The sequence below is a fragment of the Doryrhamphus excisus genome, chromosome 1, assembly GCF_030265055.1.
Source record: "Doryrhamphus excisus isolate RoL2022-K1 chromosome 1, RoL_Dexc_1.0, whole genome shotgun sequence".
Classification (NCBI taxonomy): Eukaryota; Metazoa; Chordata; class Actinopteri; order Syngnathiformes; family Syngnathidae; genus Doryrhamphus; species Doryrhamphus excisus.
The window spans coordinates 43,572,501-43,585,000 of record NC_080466.1 but is presented as its reverse complement, the minus strand read 5'-3'; the positions used below and the strand labels follow the sequence as shown (position 1 = coordinate 43,585,000).

General features: G+C 44.4%; 2 protein-coding genes across 3 annotated transcripts; one reads left to right on the top strand and one right to left on the bottom strand.

Annotated features, from left to right (window-relative positions):
* Positions 1-170: 170 nt before the first annotated feature.
* Positions 171-2,957, bottom strand: snai1a (snail family zinc finger 1a). The gene is made up of 3 exons (XM_058065145.1): positions 2,694-2,957; positions 1,788-2,306; positions 171-1,400 (listed from the first exon to the last, which is right to left on the bottom strand). The coding sequence occupies exons 1-3, from the start codon at positions 2,767-2,769 to the stop codon at positions 1,216-1,218; spliced, it is 780 nt and encodes a 259-aa protein (XP_057921128.1). The 5' UTR covers positions 2,770-2,957; the 3' UTR covers positions 171-1,215.
* A 1,751-nt stretch (positions 2,958-4,708) lies between these two features.
* On the top strand, positions 4,709-7,109 carry tp53inp2 (tumor protein p53 inducible nuclear protein 2). 2 transcript variants are annotated; one of them, XM_058065159.1, is made up of 4 exons: positions 4,709-4,848; positions 5,255-5,371; positions 6,423-6,528; positions 6,608-7,109. In XM_058065159.1, the coding sequence occupies exons 2-4, from the start codon at positions 5,263-5,265 to the stop codon at positions 6,873-6,875; spliced, it is 483 nt and encodes a 160-aa protein (XP_057921142.1). In that variant the 5' UTR covers positions 4,709-4,848; positions 5,255-5,262; the 3' UTR covers positions 6,876-7,109. The 2 variants fall into 2 exon arrangements, with proteins under 2 accessions (XP_057921142.1, XP_057921151.1); XM_058065168.1 differs by having other exon boundaries at positions 6,620-7,106.
* The last annotated feature ends 5,391 nt before the right edge of the window (positions 7,110-12,500 follow it).

Genomic DNA, 12,500 nt, shown 5'->3' with positions numbered 1-12,500 from the left:
AGGTGTAAAGAGCCAACAGGTGCGTTTCATTTGTTCCCGTCCGTCACGCGGTGTGTTCACCTGCACATCTGCAGAGCCGCCCGCGCTCTCCAACAACGGCCGCCTCACTCGCCACGTCCGATATCAAGACGCCCAAGTGGCGGTTAATGATTAGACAGACCTTGTTTGACCATAACGTATGCACTGTTTTCATTTCCACATCACGGCAGGTGCGGCACGACTCGCCTCCTCCGCGGCCGCGTACGCCATCCACAGCAGTATTAATAAACATAAATTACTTTATTGAATGCAAATCAGAATGGTATTTGACATACACAAAGTAGTGAACACACAAGCAGGTACACAATGGAAAGAACACATTGCACTATAAAACACTGCCGTATAAATGTGTAGGACATTTTAAAAATTCATCTTTAATAGGCAACCGTGTCTCCACGGTGTAAACTTTGCAAATCTTTGGTCCCAGCCTTTTTTTGTCATCATCCGTGTGAATACTGCAAACGTTGACGAAAGCCACAAATAGAAGTGAGGTAAAGAAAAAGACAAAAGATAAAAACAAATCATTTCACGTATGGCTTTGACTGCTATTATTAACACTGTGGTAACCTGGAGTGCAGCACTTTTATCGCAATTTCCTAACTCGTGGGATTAAAGGGCGTCGTCAAAATAGAGGCTTAAGACGACAAAGACGATATTCCAAAGCGAGGCCGATGGACGTCACCTGCTGCCCGCCAGCGAAGGTCACTGCCGGAGCACCTGTTAGCACCTCGTCCGTCGACACCGCCGTACCAGGGACAGCTGTGTGTGCCATGGCTTTTGTGTGTGCGTGTCCGGGGGGGGCCCGCCGAGGGGTCCGCACCACCCACGCACCCCTACCTCTCGGCAGCTGTATCTGGGCTGCGATCCTGAGCTGTCCGCCGCCAGGACGGAAACAGGAAAGAACACCTTTTACCCCGACGACTTCAGCACGTATTTGGTCTTTGGAATGCACACAACGGCGACAAAGGGGGCTGATATCGAGTCCAGCGTCACTTCGCTTCAGATTTGGTCCGACGGCTTCAAAACCGCACAAAAGAGCGAAGAGGCGCGTACAGTTCAGATCCACGCGAAGACGAGATCCTTCCTATGATCATGTCTCCCAATCCGTGGCCACCAGTTCTCCACCATCCTGAGCTCGGGGTTTCCGTCCCACCACATCCGGCCCCCGGGGGCGTCTCACGCCGAGGCAGAGCAGCACCCCGAGGAGCTGTGTTTCTGCAGCAACGACATGCGGCTGAAGGTGCGAGAGCAGACGCCGCACTGGTACTTCTTGACCTCGGCGTGGGTCTGCAGGTGAGCTCGCAGGTTGGAGCGGTCAGCGAACGCTCGGTTGCAGTGAGGGCAGGAGAAGGGGCGCTCACCTGCGGGGGGGGGGGGGCGGAACAAAAGAGTGTTAGCATTTAGCAGGTGGCAACGCGCCATTAACACCTGACTCTGTGGATAATGAATAAATGCATGGAAGCCGACGCAATTAGCATGATTAAATCACAGCCAAATGAGATTAGCATGCTCGCAAGTTGCCGCGAGTGCTCGTGATAAGACAAGAGTCTGGAGGCATTCTTCCAACCCTTTGTCTTCACCCCGTCGTCGTCCCCAGAAGCAACGATAAGATCATTAGCGAGGGAGGCATTGTTGTCGGCGCATTAAACACAATGAGCGATCAATGAGTCTACTGACGGCTTCCCCGTGTGACTGATTGTCCCGGATACCCCCCCACCCCACTCGGTGGGACCCCCACATGAGCTCACCTGTGTGCGTGCGGATGTGGCCGCGCAGCAGCCAGGGCCTGGAGAAGGCCTTTCCGCACGTGGTGCACACACAAGGCAGAGTATGCGAGCGGATGTGCATCTTGAGCGCCCCCAGGCTGGTGTACTCTTTGGGGCAGTGCTTGCAAAGGAACGCGGGCCTGGTTGCTGTCACGGGGGCCTCCCGTTCCTCTTCTTCCTCCGGAGGGCCGGCGTGGGCCATGACACCCGTGCATTTCATTCGTTGACGCGGTGCGTACGTGTGCACCGGTTCCGGGCTGGGGGGGTCCGAAGTGCGGCCTTCGTCCTCCTCGCCGCTGCTGCTGGCGTTGCTGCTGAGGCTGGACGGGGAGCTAAGGTCCAAAGGGCCCGGGGTGGCGGAGGGCTCCGTTTGGGAGGCGGGTAAGTAGAGCGTCGGCAGAACGCTGAGGTCCCACACCAGGCCGGTTGTCAGGCAGGTGGCCGTGGAAGTGTTGTGTCCCGACGAGAGCTCGGCGAGAGGATTCCTGTCCAGTGACGAATCTGACAAAAAAGAATCATTCAAAGAAATGAACCAAAGATTTTAGACACGACAACACACATCCATCTTCCCGGGCGGAGGAGCCGTGTTTTGGGCGTGAAGTTGCAACCATTGGAAGGCTTCGTTGGCCGTTTCCTCCCACGTCCTCACAGGGTTTGGACCATGAATGGAGCTCTGTCCGTGGCAGCAAAGGGGAAAGAGCGTAACGGCCACAACTCCACTTCGCTCAACTTACTAGCCCACGAATACAGGAGGAAAACAGAACCCACACCATAATCCACACTTCTTGCATCCACACTGGGGACCGGGGGCTTTCCGGCCAACGTGCACAATTACGTAAGGGTTTCTTAACCCAACCAAATACCAACAGAGAAGACTTGAACACTCACCATTTTGATATTCCAGTTCACTGTAGTTTGGCTTTTGTTTGGCAAAGTACTTTTTAACCAAGAAAGACCGAGGCATTGTCCTTTTGGGGTGTTAAAAACTGCCTCAAAGTATCCGCTGGTGGTTATGGAATGAGCAGGTCAATTCAAGCGACCCTCTGCCAAGTTGAAACATGAAAAAAAAACACATCTACGATTGGTCCGGTAGTCCAAGAACTGGAGAGAAACTCAGCAGACCAGGAAGCATGCAGCTTTCATGCAGAATGACTAAATGCTGGCCTCTGTTCTGAAATACTGACATAGGCGGTAGGGGTGTGCTCACCCCCCCGAGGGCCCTCCCCGCCGCCTCCTCCACCCCTTCCACCTCCTCCTCCTCCCATGGTGCTGCTCCGCTGTGGAAGAAAAAAAACCCTTCATACTTCATACACCCCTCTCCACAACCCAAACACGAAGCTCGCAGCGTTTGCAGACAGGATTCCAGCAGTGCTGACCTGCAGACGAGCCGAGGTGAAGGAACTCAGCAAACTATGCAAACACATCAGACGAGCCGCTTGGAAGATCATCACCAGCAACATTAAGTGTCCTAGCGGCCCTGGCCAGACGCTGGAGAGAAATATAACACAAAGGCCGACTAGAACTGACACGCAGAACAGATGCCTCATTGAGTGTAAAAATGGTCGGAATCATCCGCTGACGGAATCATACGCACACGCTCACCAGATCACATTAGAATCAGAATCAGAATCAGAAAAGGTTTAGCTCAACAACTTTGGGAGCTTCGGAGGCCGAGAAGATAAAGCAAAACACCATAAATTCAAATTCAAACGCATTAACTTTAACATAAATTTTCTATGCCGCTTATCCACACCAAGGTGGCGGGTATGCTGGAGCCTATCCCAGCCTAGTGGAACCCATAAACAATATATTACAGACTTTAGGGACGCCATAGATTAGTTTTAGCATCCTTAAAACGTACCAAACTGGCGTCCTTCCATTTTTAGGTCACGTAAATATTGACTTTATTTTTGAGGAAGTTAGTTAATTTTATGTCCGTCTGTGTTGGGAATGTACATTTGTTCATGTTTCTTGGAATCTGTATTCTCTTCCTATGGCTGACTTCCTGGAATTCTAGACACCGAGGTAGTAGATGGATAGTTTACTTGATGTTATTTAAAACATGTCACACTTTATTAGTGTAAAAAAAGAAAGCACTTGACATGAAGCACATGCTGTCAATTGGGGACGCCCTTGTTTAGCCTTGTTTCAAGTAGAGCAAACGCCCCCTCTGGTGGACAAAAAGAGTAGTGAAGCATTGCCTCGGTCATTGGGATCGTCCCTCAATCAAGACGGTCGTTTTGGTTTTTAAATGTTGGGGAAAATCGTATACTAAGTGTTTAAAAAAGCATTAGTCGTTTTCAAGACGTTGTTATGATATCACAGTGTGTTGCGTACCGTGGAAGCTTGGCTTGAAATGCTGCCTTAAAAAGGTTTCGCTTCGGATTCAGATCATCGACATTCACCCACACCAACACGCGTCATTCGCTAGCATTTGGGGTAACCGACAAATGTGAAATGTACTGCACAGGGTAACTATCTTGACAGCAAAGTTTGCTCTTTGGCGACTCTTCATTACCGCATGTAAAAGGACTGGGTGGGGGGTATGTGGACTCTGATTGGCGGTTTTTAATGTGGGTGGAAACGGAGGCGTAGCCACTGTGAGTAATGTGGTCTCTGATTGGCGGTCCTTCATGTAGATGGAGACAAAGGCGTAACCACTGTGGGTATGTGATCTCTGATTGGCGGTTCTTCATGTGGGTGGAGACAAAAGGCGTAGCCACTGTGGGTATGTGGTCTCTGATTGGCGGTTTTTCATGTAGATGGAGACAAAGGCGTAACCACTGTGAGCATGTGATCTCTGATTGGTGGTTCTTCATGTGGGTGGAGACAAAGGCGTAGCCACTGTGCGTATGTGGTCTCTGATTGGCGGTTCTTCATGTAGGTGGAGACAAAGACGTAGCCACTGATTTCTCATTGGTCAAATATTTGAATTGCAAACAACAGCTCTTCGCATTGACCAACGTTTAAGATTTGCGGACTTTGGTCAAAATCTTAAAATTATTGAATGACAGTCGGTCTTATTGAGAAGAATTAAGATCAGGTAAGACTCGCCATGCATCTGTTCAAATTTATTGTCAACAATAGTTATGATTGACCGTAGCGTCTCATTGTAATTTGGTTGTGTTTATGAAATAATGTATTTATGTAATGTTATGGGCTGTTTTGATTAAAAGTTCAGCAGCATTACTGTTGTCTCGTGCATCTTATTGTTGTTGTTACTGAACCTCAGTTAATGTGTAACAAACTGGATTAAAAAGGGTTTTTCTCATTAAAGACCCCTCCCCTCGTCTCGAGACAGATGGACTCGAACAATGACATTCGGGGGGGGGTTCGATGTTTCATAGGACATTTTAGTCAGCTGTCTAAAAATTGCTGGTCTGTTGTAAAGAATATGGTGAATAAAGTTTTTGCATGTGACCAATCAGTATTTGTATTCTCCTCACCAGTTAAAGAGATGTTGAAAAGGCTGGCTCGTCTGCTCTTTGGGGGACAGGAGGCCCCCCCCGGGGAGGTCCAGCCTGAAGAAGTGGTGGAAGAAGAATGGCTTGTGGTCAGTCATCAAGGTTGGTTCTTAGCTGCTTTAAGACTTGGAGCCGAGATGACGTGAAGCCTGTTGTGAGTATTTCACTGGTTTTACTGCCATTGGGCTGACTACCAGTCCAGGGTGTACCCCACCCCTCGGCTGACGTCAGCTGGGATAGGCTCCAGCTTACCCCCACCGCCGTGGTGAGGATGAAGCAGCGTCGAGAATGAATGAATGAATAACAGCTTTTCACCTGACAACAGTCAACATTCAAGTTCGTTTATCGTTTATCGTTTATCGCGGTTAGCTGCTTCCAGACTTGATAAGTCGGATTCAATATTACTAAATGGTAGTTATGGCATAAAAAACCTGTTTGCGATCTTCTAAATATGCTTTTCAACATTATTAAAGCCCCCCAGACATGATACAACACCCCTATAGTCACCTTTAGACTGGTGTTACCCAATATAGTAGAAAATGAGACATAAATGAGACACGTTAGCAATTCTTTGTTGGTTTTTCTGCATTTCATCATCAATTTAAAGGACTTTACACTCTTATTGTCCAAAATAGTAAACATATTACGAGTAAATAAGACATTTAAGATGTAAATAAAACTCCGGTTCATGTGTGTCACGCTAAATGTCTTCCCCAGCGGACCTTAATTGGGGGTGGAAAGGACAGAAATTGGCTTAGTTGAGTTGTGGTCCTAACTGTAGCCTGTGTTATTCTTATGATTATTGTGTTATTATTATTATTCCAAACTTTATTGGCGATCACGTCTCGCTGTTGTCTCTCAACAGTGACACCTAGTGGCCATTGTAGAGTACAGCACTACATTTACAAGCAGAATGTTTCTTTTTACTTCATTGGGTTTGTTCATTTTGTCATTTTTATGCTTAATTTAGCGCAAGAATAATACAACTTTGTTACATATGCATATTATTATTAATAATAGGCTGCATTCAACCAGGAAACAGCAATCATGTCCTAATTACTTTGTGAAAAAACACACTAGAGTGAGGGTGCCACAGTCTGTTGTTCAGTATTTAACAGCATAAACTGATTGAGCTTTGTTCGTTTCTTTGCAGAGGCAGCGTCTGCCGGGACCGGGACCGGGAGCGTGGGGGCCTCCAGTCTACCCCCTGACTCCGATCCTAATACAGTTGCTACTACACCAGTAGATACGGATGCAAGGTAAATGAGTAAGAACAAGTTTGGTGTGGATTTACTGATATCTGTTCAGGATGTCATCAAAAACGGCGTATATTTTCCGTGTTTCTGTCAGCGTAACAGACCCAGAGAGCGAGCAGTCGACGGATCAAAGCGGAGGAACTGCCAGTAAGCGTGGAGTCGCCTCAGCATTACTTTCTCCGCCCGAAGCTTTGCAGGAGCTCACAAAGTTAACATGCAGGAAAGCATCCCGCACGTCCAGCCATTGCATGTCCCGAAATGCTATTCAGCGTCAGAATCGTGTTCGCCAAGGCTGCCAACAACACTCCTTCCCTCTCCAACAGCCGGGTCATCGCACCCTCAGCCACTGAAGTAAATACTCTAGCCTAAAAAAACACAAACACAAAACATCTACTCTTGCCATAGTTGAGTATTGCACTTTAAAAAAAACAACCATTAGCCATCTTTATTGCACGCAATAATTATTGCACGCAATAATTATTGCACGCAATAATTATTGCATTTAGATGCACTATTTTTTATCTATAATAAAGTGATTTGTGATGTGTTGTATTTTTTGTGTTAAAACAGTAAAAAAAAATGTTGCTTCCCTTTTATCATGTGCTTTATTGCAATACATTCATGGTTGACCTCCATTGGTGGGATCTGATTGGGTGAGGTAATTACACCAGCGGTATAATTCTACCTCACGGGAAGACTCCCAACCTGCACATCGTGATTTTTAGTAGACGATTAGCGATAGTCATTAGCAAACAATCCGCTATTAGTTACAAAAGGTTGGAATCCCTGCGTTTGGCAGGTGGTACCATGCCAGGTAGGTGATTGAAATAAGAGCATGAAAAGGTTAGAGCAGGGGTGGGCAAACTACGGCCCGGGGGCCACATCCGGCCCGCCAAGTGTTTGAATACGGCCCGTCCGTTCTTTCCAAAGTATTTCATTTAAACTCAACATACAACCTGGCATCATGGCCTGAGCCAACCTTTTGATGGTTGTATCAATTTTGTTATTTGACATGGTCTGTTGTTTACAAAGTGCTCCTGAAAAAGGGACACAAGCATAATGATGATAATAATAATAATAATAATAAATTTTAAAATATTTAAATATAAAATACACAAGCATAATGATGATAATAATAATAATAATGATAATAATAATAAATTTTAAAATATTTAAATATAAAATATTTAAATATAAAATATTTAAATATAAAATATTTAAATATAAAATATTTGAATAAAATATTTAAATATAAAATATTTAAATATAAAATATTTAAATAAAATATTTAAATATAAAATATTTAATAAATATAAAAGAATAAATAATAATAGCAGATTGCATGACACTTTTACAGATACAATAATACCAGGTGGACTGTTACGTGTAAAATATATAGTCTGCCCCCCCCCCCCCCCCGTTCTGTTAAATCAATGCGGCCCGCGAGTCAAAAAGTTTGCCCACCCCTGGGTTAGAGGCAGTTCACTGACCTTCACTAACCTTGACATTCTATTATTGACACCATAATAAAGGAGACACAAGGACCCGAGTCTTGACTCTTCGTCCCATTTTGGGAAATTCTATGCTTCCAGTGTTCGACACCAGTTTGGGGTAGCTATTTTCTGCCCCAGTGCGGAACTAGTATAAAACTAGTATAAAGTACTACCATATTTCTAATATGGTAGCTCATGGGGTGCTTACCCAGTTACTGTGTCAACTGTACTCTTGATTGTGTACTATCGGGGTGGAGTCACAATAGGTGGCCCGTGGGCCACATACAGCCCACCAAACACCCAAACCATGTCTCATTCACGCAGTACTTATTTTGGCCTGCAAGGGGCACCAGTGAGGCGTACTGGTCACAATAAAGCAGCAGTAAAAGTCAGTGTGCTATCTACTATTGAAAAGAATGAAAAGTAGGCACTGAATATTTGACTGGGCCACAAAATATGAATTTAGCCAAATAAAGATGACCCAGACTAAATGCTGCTTTGAGGGAATAGAACCTGCGGAGGAGGTACTTCAAGCATTAGTATTTTAAACAAAGGAAGCTTCCAGCAAGAACGCACCTCAGGATGTTTACATTTCCTGTATCACTTCTGCCAAGGGCGTGACCTTTGCAATGATGCTGCACATTTACCTTGGTGACAATTCATCATTACTGTTTATATATGTGTTTCATAGTTGCACTCTGCTGTATGCTATCATCATCATCATCATCATCATCATCATCATCTAATGGCGTCTCAGCTCTTTGTTGGTTGAGTGTTGGTTTTGCACCATGGATGCTAACAGCACTCTGAGTTCTTGAGAATCATGGCTCCAGTGTGGATGCAACCATGATGCCGCACTGTTTGGGTGAGTCGTGTTTGTTTTTTTTAAAATGTTTGATGCATTCAGGGACATCACGTGGTTACATTTGCACAGTTCAACATGGCTGAAAAGGAAGTAGGAAGAAGATTGCCAAGATGATGATGATAATTGTCCACTTTCTGTTTGGTTCTCCAGTTGGACCACCATTGCCAAGCGTGTTTAGTTTAGTATTTATTTTGTTAGTCAGTATATGGGAAGGTGGGTACCATAGTTCGTGAATAAAGTACGTAGTATTTACTGTCTAAGATGGGAAAGCCCAACTTCCTGTTGCACGGCATCTTAAAAACCCACACTTGCACGTCTACACCAGAAATATTCCACATTTTTAACTGACATCTGTCAGCGACGTCCCAGGTTGAAATCGTGAATGACTAAATGTCTTGAAGAACTAGTTCTGTTCACATGGTTGGCCAGAAGATATGGATCTCACTCGGCTCTCCACCAATCGGCGGCGGCGGAGTCCACGCCATCCGAAAGACCAAGCCAACGGCTGGACAAGCGGCAGTCATGTGACGTGACGTGACGCCTCCTGGTGACAACATAAGCGTGGTATTTGCTTTCGGTGCACGCTGACATTCCGTCACCTTATCGCCGTTCTCTGAGCAGACCATTCGGTAGCAGGATGGTATCTCGCTCGGGCATCATTACCAGACTCATCCTTGAATATTCCGGGCCAAACAAAACTGGCAGGCAATATCACAGCAACAACGTGAAGCATCCTAGCACCCGAGCTAACATATCAGATCATTGATGTCGTCAGTTTGGTCTCTGAATCGAGAAACAGAAACCAGCCTGGGAGGAGGCCTTGCAGACTTAGAATGAAAGCCCCCACAGAGGTGAAAGGTTAAGAACAGTCATCCACGGAATCCTGAGGAACCAAGATGTCACTCGGGAAATTATTTTCCTTGTTTTTCATGAACTTATACATATGTCAATATAACGTAAATACATAAAGGTGTATCTTACATTCTGTGTTTAGCATCATAGATCAATAATACTATCAGCTAACTATCAACAAAACATATAAATAGACTCTGGAATGATGAATAATTGCTTACAGTAAGTACTTTTGCCCCACAATAAACCCCGAGTATTTAGCTGCGTGCATGCGCCCTTGGATGAGCGTCAAAGTTGTTACATAAAACTGATGTGCATCAAGATACTGTCAGGCGACATGCCAGCCGCATCACATGGTCGGACGTATCACGAGTGGAGCGCGAGGACAAACATGTCATTCAAAGCGCTCTACCTTCTAGAACACTGACGGGGAACGCTTCTGCTCACCTAATGAGTTATACGTAGCCTACACCGCCCTGCTTTCCTTTGCATGCTGGGAAATAAATGGGCTTCAATTAGAAGTCATGTATTTATGTATCTACAATTAATTATTACCTCATAAGAAACGAGTGGAATAAGTATCAACCTTTAATGGGTACTCCTGGTATTGGACTTTGCTGTTTTGACATGTTTTGTCATCACTGTTCCTTCTGCATGATCTACCAGCCTCTTCTGAAGTTTGGGTCAGATCCAGGCTAAATAACAATGGTAATGGTAATGGTAATGGTAATGGTAATGGTAATGGTAATGGTTTTATTTCTTTTGAACATGCATCAGATTCCAATTGAGTGCATCCCATAATCAGTTCCCAGTTCCACATGTTCAAAAGGTTCACTTTTACATTTGTTCACTTCCTGCTTTCCTAATATAGTTTAAGGTTTTGTTTTTTTTTTCATTTTAATTTTTTAAACTAGGAGACCAGGGTTCAATCCCACCCTCGGCCATCTCTGTGTGGAGTTTGCATGTTCTCCCCGTGCATGCGTGGGTTTTCTCCGGGTACTCCGGTTTCCTCCCACATTCCAAAAACATGCTAGGTTAATTAGCCACTCCAAATTGTCCATAGGTATGAATGTGAGTGTGAATGGTTGTTTGTCTATATGTGCCCTGTGATTGGCTGGCGACCAGTCCAGGGTGTACCCCGCCTTACGCCCGAAGACAGCTGGGATAGGCTCCAGCACCCCCGCGACCCTCGTGAGGAAAAAGTGGTAGAAAATGAATGAATGAATGAATTTTTTAAACTTTATTTTTGTCACGTACCATTGGTACCATAGTAAGTGTCAATATAGTGATACAGTAAACCTCGGATATATCGGACTCGGATATATCGGAAATTCGCTCACAACGGACAGATAAAAAAGAACCGATTTTTCTGTAATGCATTTCCAATAAAAATTCATTGCATATATCGGATTTTTTATAACGGATTTCGCCTATTTCGGACAAAATCTCCAGTCCCGTTCCAATGCATTTCCATGAAATTTCCCTGGCATATATCGGATGGCCGCATCGTGGCGCTCCGATTCGCCGAATCGTGACAGGCCGCTATACGACGTCATTTGCAGCGTTTGCAGCGTTGCCTGCGCGTCCAGGTACATTGGAAACATAGTCAAGGAAGTGCCTTTTTATAACGGATAAAATCCCATTTACGCATATACCGGATATAAATCCGATATATGCGTAAAACGGACATTTTCCGGTATACGCATATAACGGATTTCGCTTATATCGGACAAAACCAGTGGGAACAATTGAATCCGATATATCCGAGGTTTACTGTATATATAGCACATCATGACTGGTTCAAGACTCTTCATCCTTGTATTGAGCAAACGTCATAATAATAATAATAATAATAATAAACATATTTTTAATTACCCAAGAAATCTCCAACTCAACTTCTTACTCTGTTAAATGTTAAAGTGTTCGCCACAGCAAAATAGGTCAGAAGAAAACAAACAAAATGAGCACAAAGTAGTCCAAATATTTTTGTCAAGCTGCTGTCATTCGCCCGTAAGCAACTAAAAAAAAAGGAGTCAAATGAAGTTGTGACTTTCAAACGCCCCCCAGCGAGTTTTCTGAACCGCCGCCATCTTGGCCGTGACAGCCAGTGAAAAATAGTCGCATTCAAAATATGTTGTGAAAATGATACTGTGTTGTGGTAGGTATGATATATGAAAAAAACATGAAAAAACATGTCCACGGCAGGTATGTTTGTATGTTTGTATGCAGGTATGATGGACACAAACAGCTCTACGCAGACTGATAGAAAGCGAAGCAGTGAACGGCCATCGCTGTTTAGCTCGCCCCGGCATGGCTTGTTGGATATTCCTGGTATAAAATAATAAGGATCTACTTCCTGGAACTGACAGATCAACTGCTAGCGCAGGGGTGGGCAAACTACGGCCCGGGGGCCACATCCGGCCCGCCAAGTGTTTGAATACGGCCCGCCCAATCTTTCCAAAGTATTTCATTTAAAGTCAACATACAACCTGGCATCATGGCCTGAGCCAACCTTTTGATGGTTGTATCAATTTCGTTGTTTGACATGGTCTGTTGTTTACAAAGTGCTCCTGAAAAAAGAGACACAAGCACATAATAATAATAATAATTATTATTATTAGATTATTATAATTATTATTAGAACTATTATGATTATTATAATTATTATATTAATGCTAATTATTATATTAATTATATATAATATTATTGTTATATTTGCATATTTTACATAATAATATAATAATTATTATTTTAATTTTATTGTA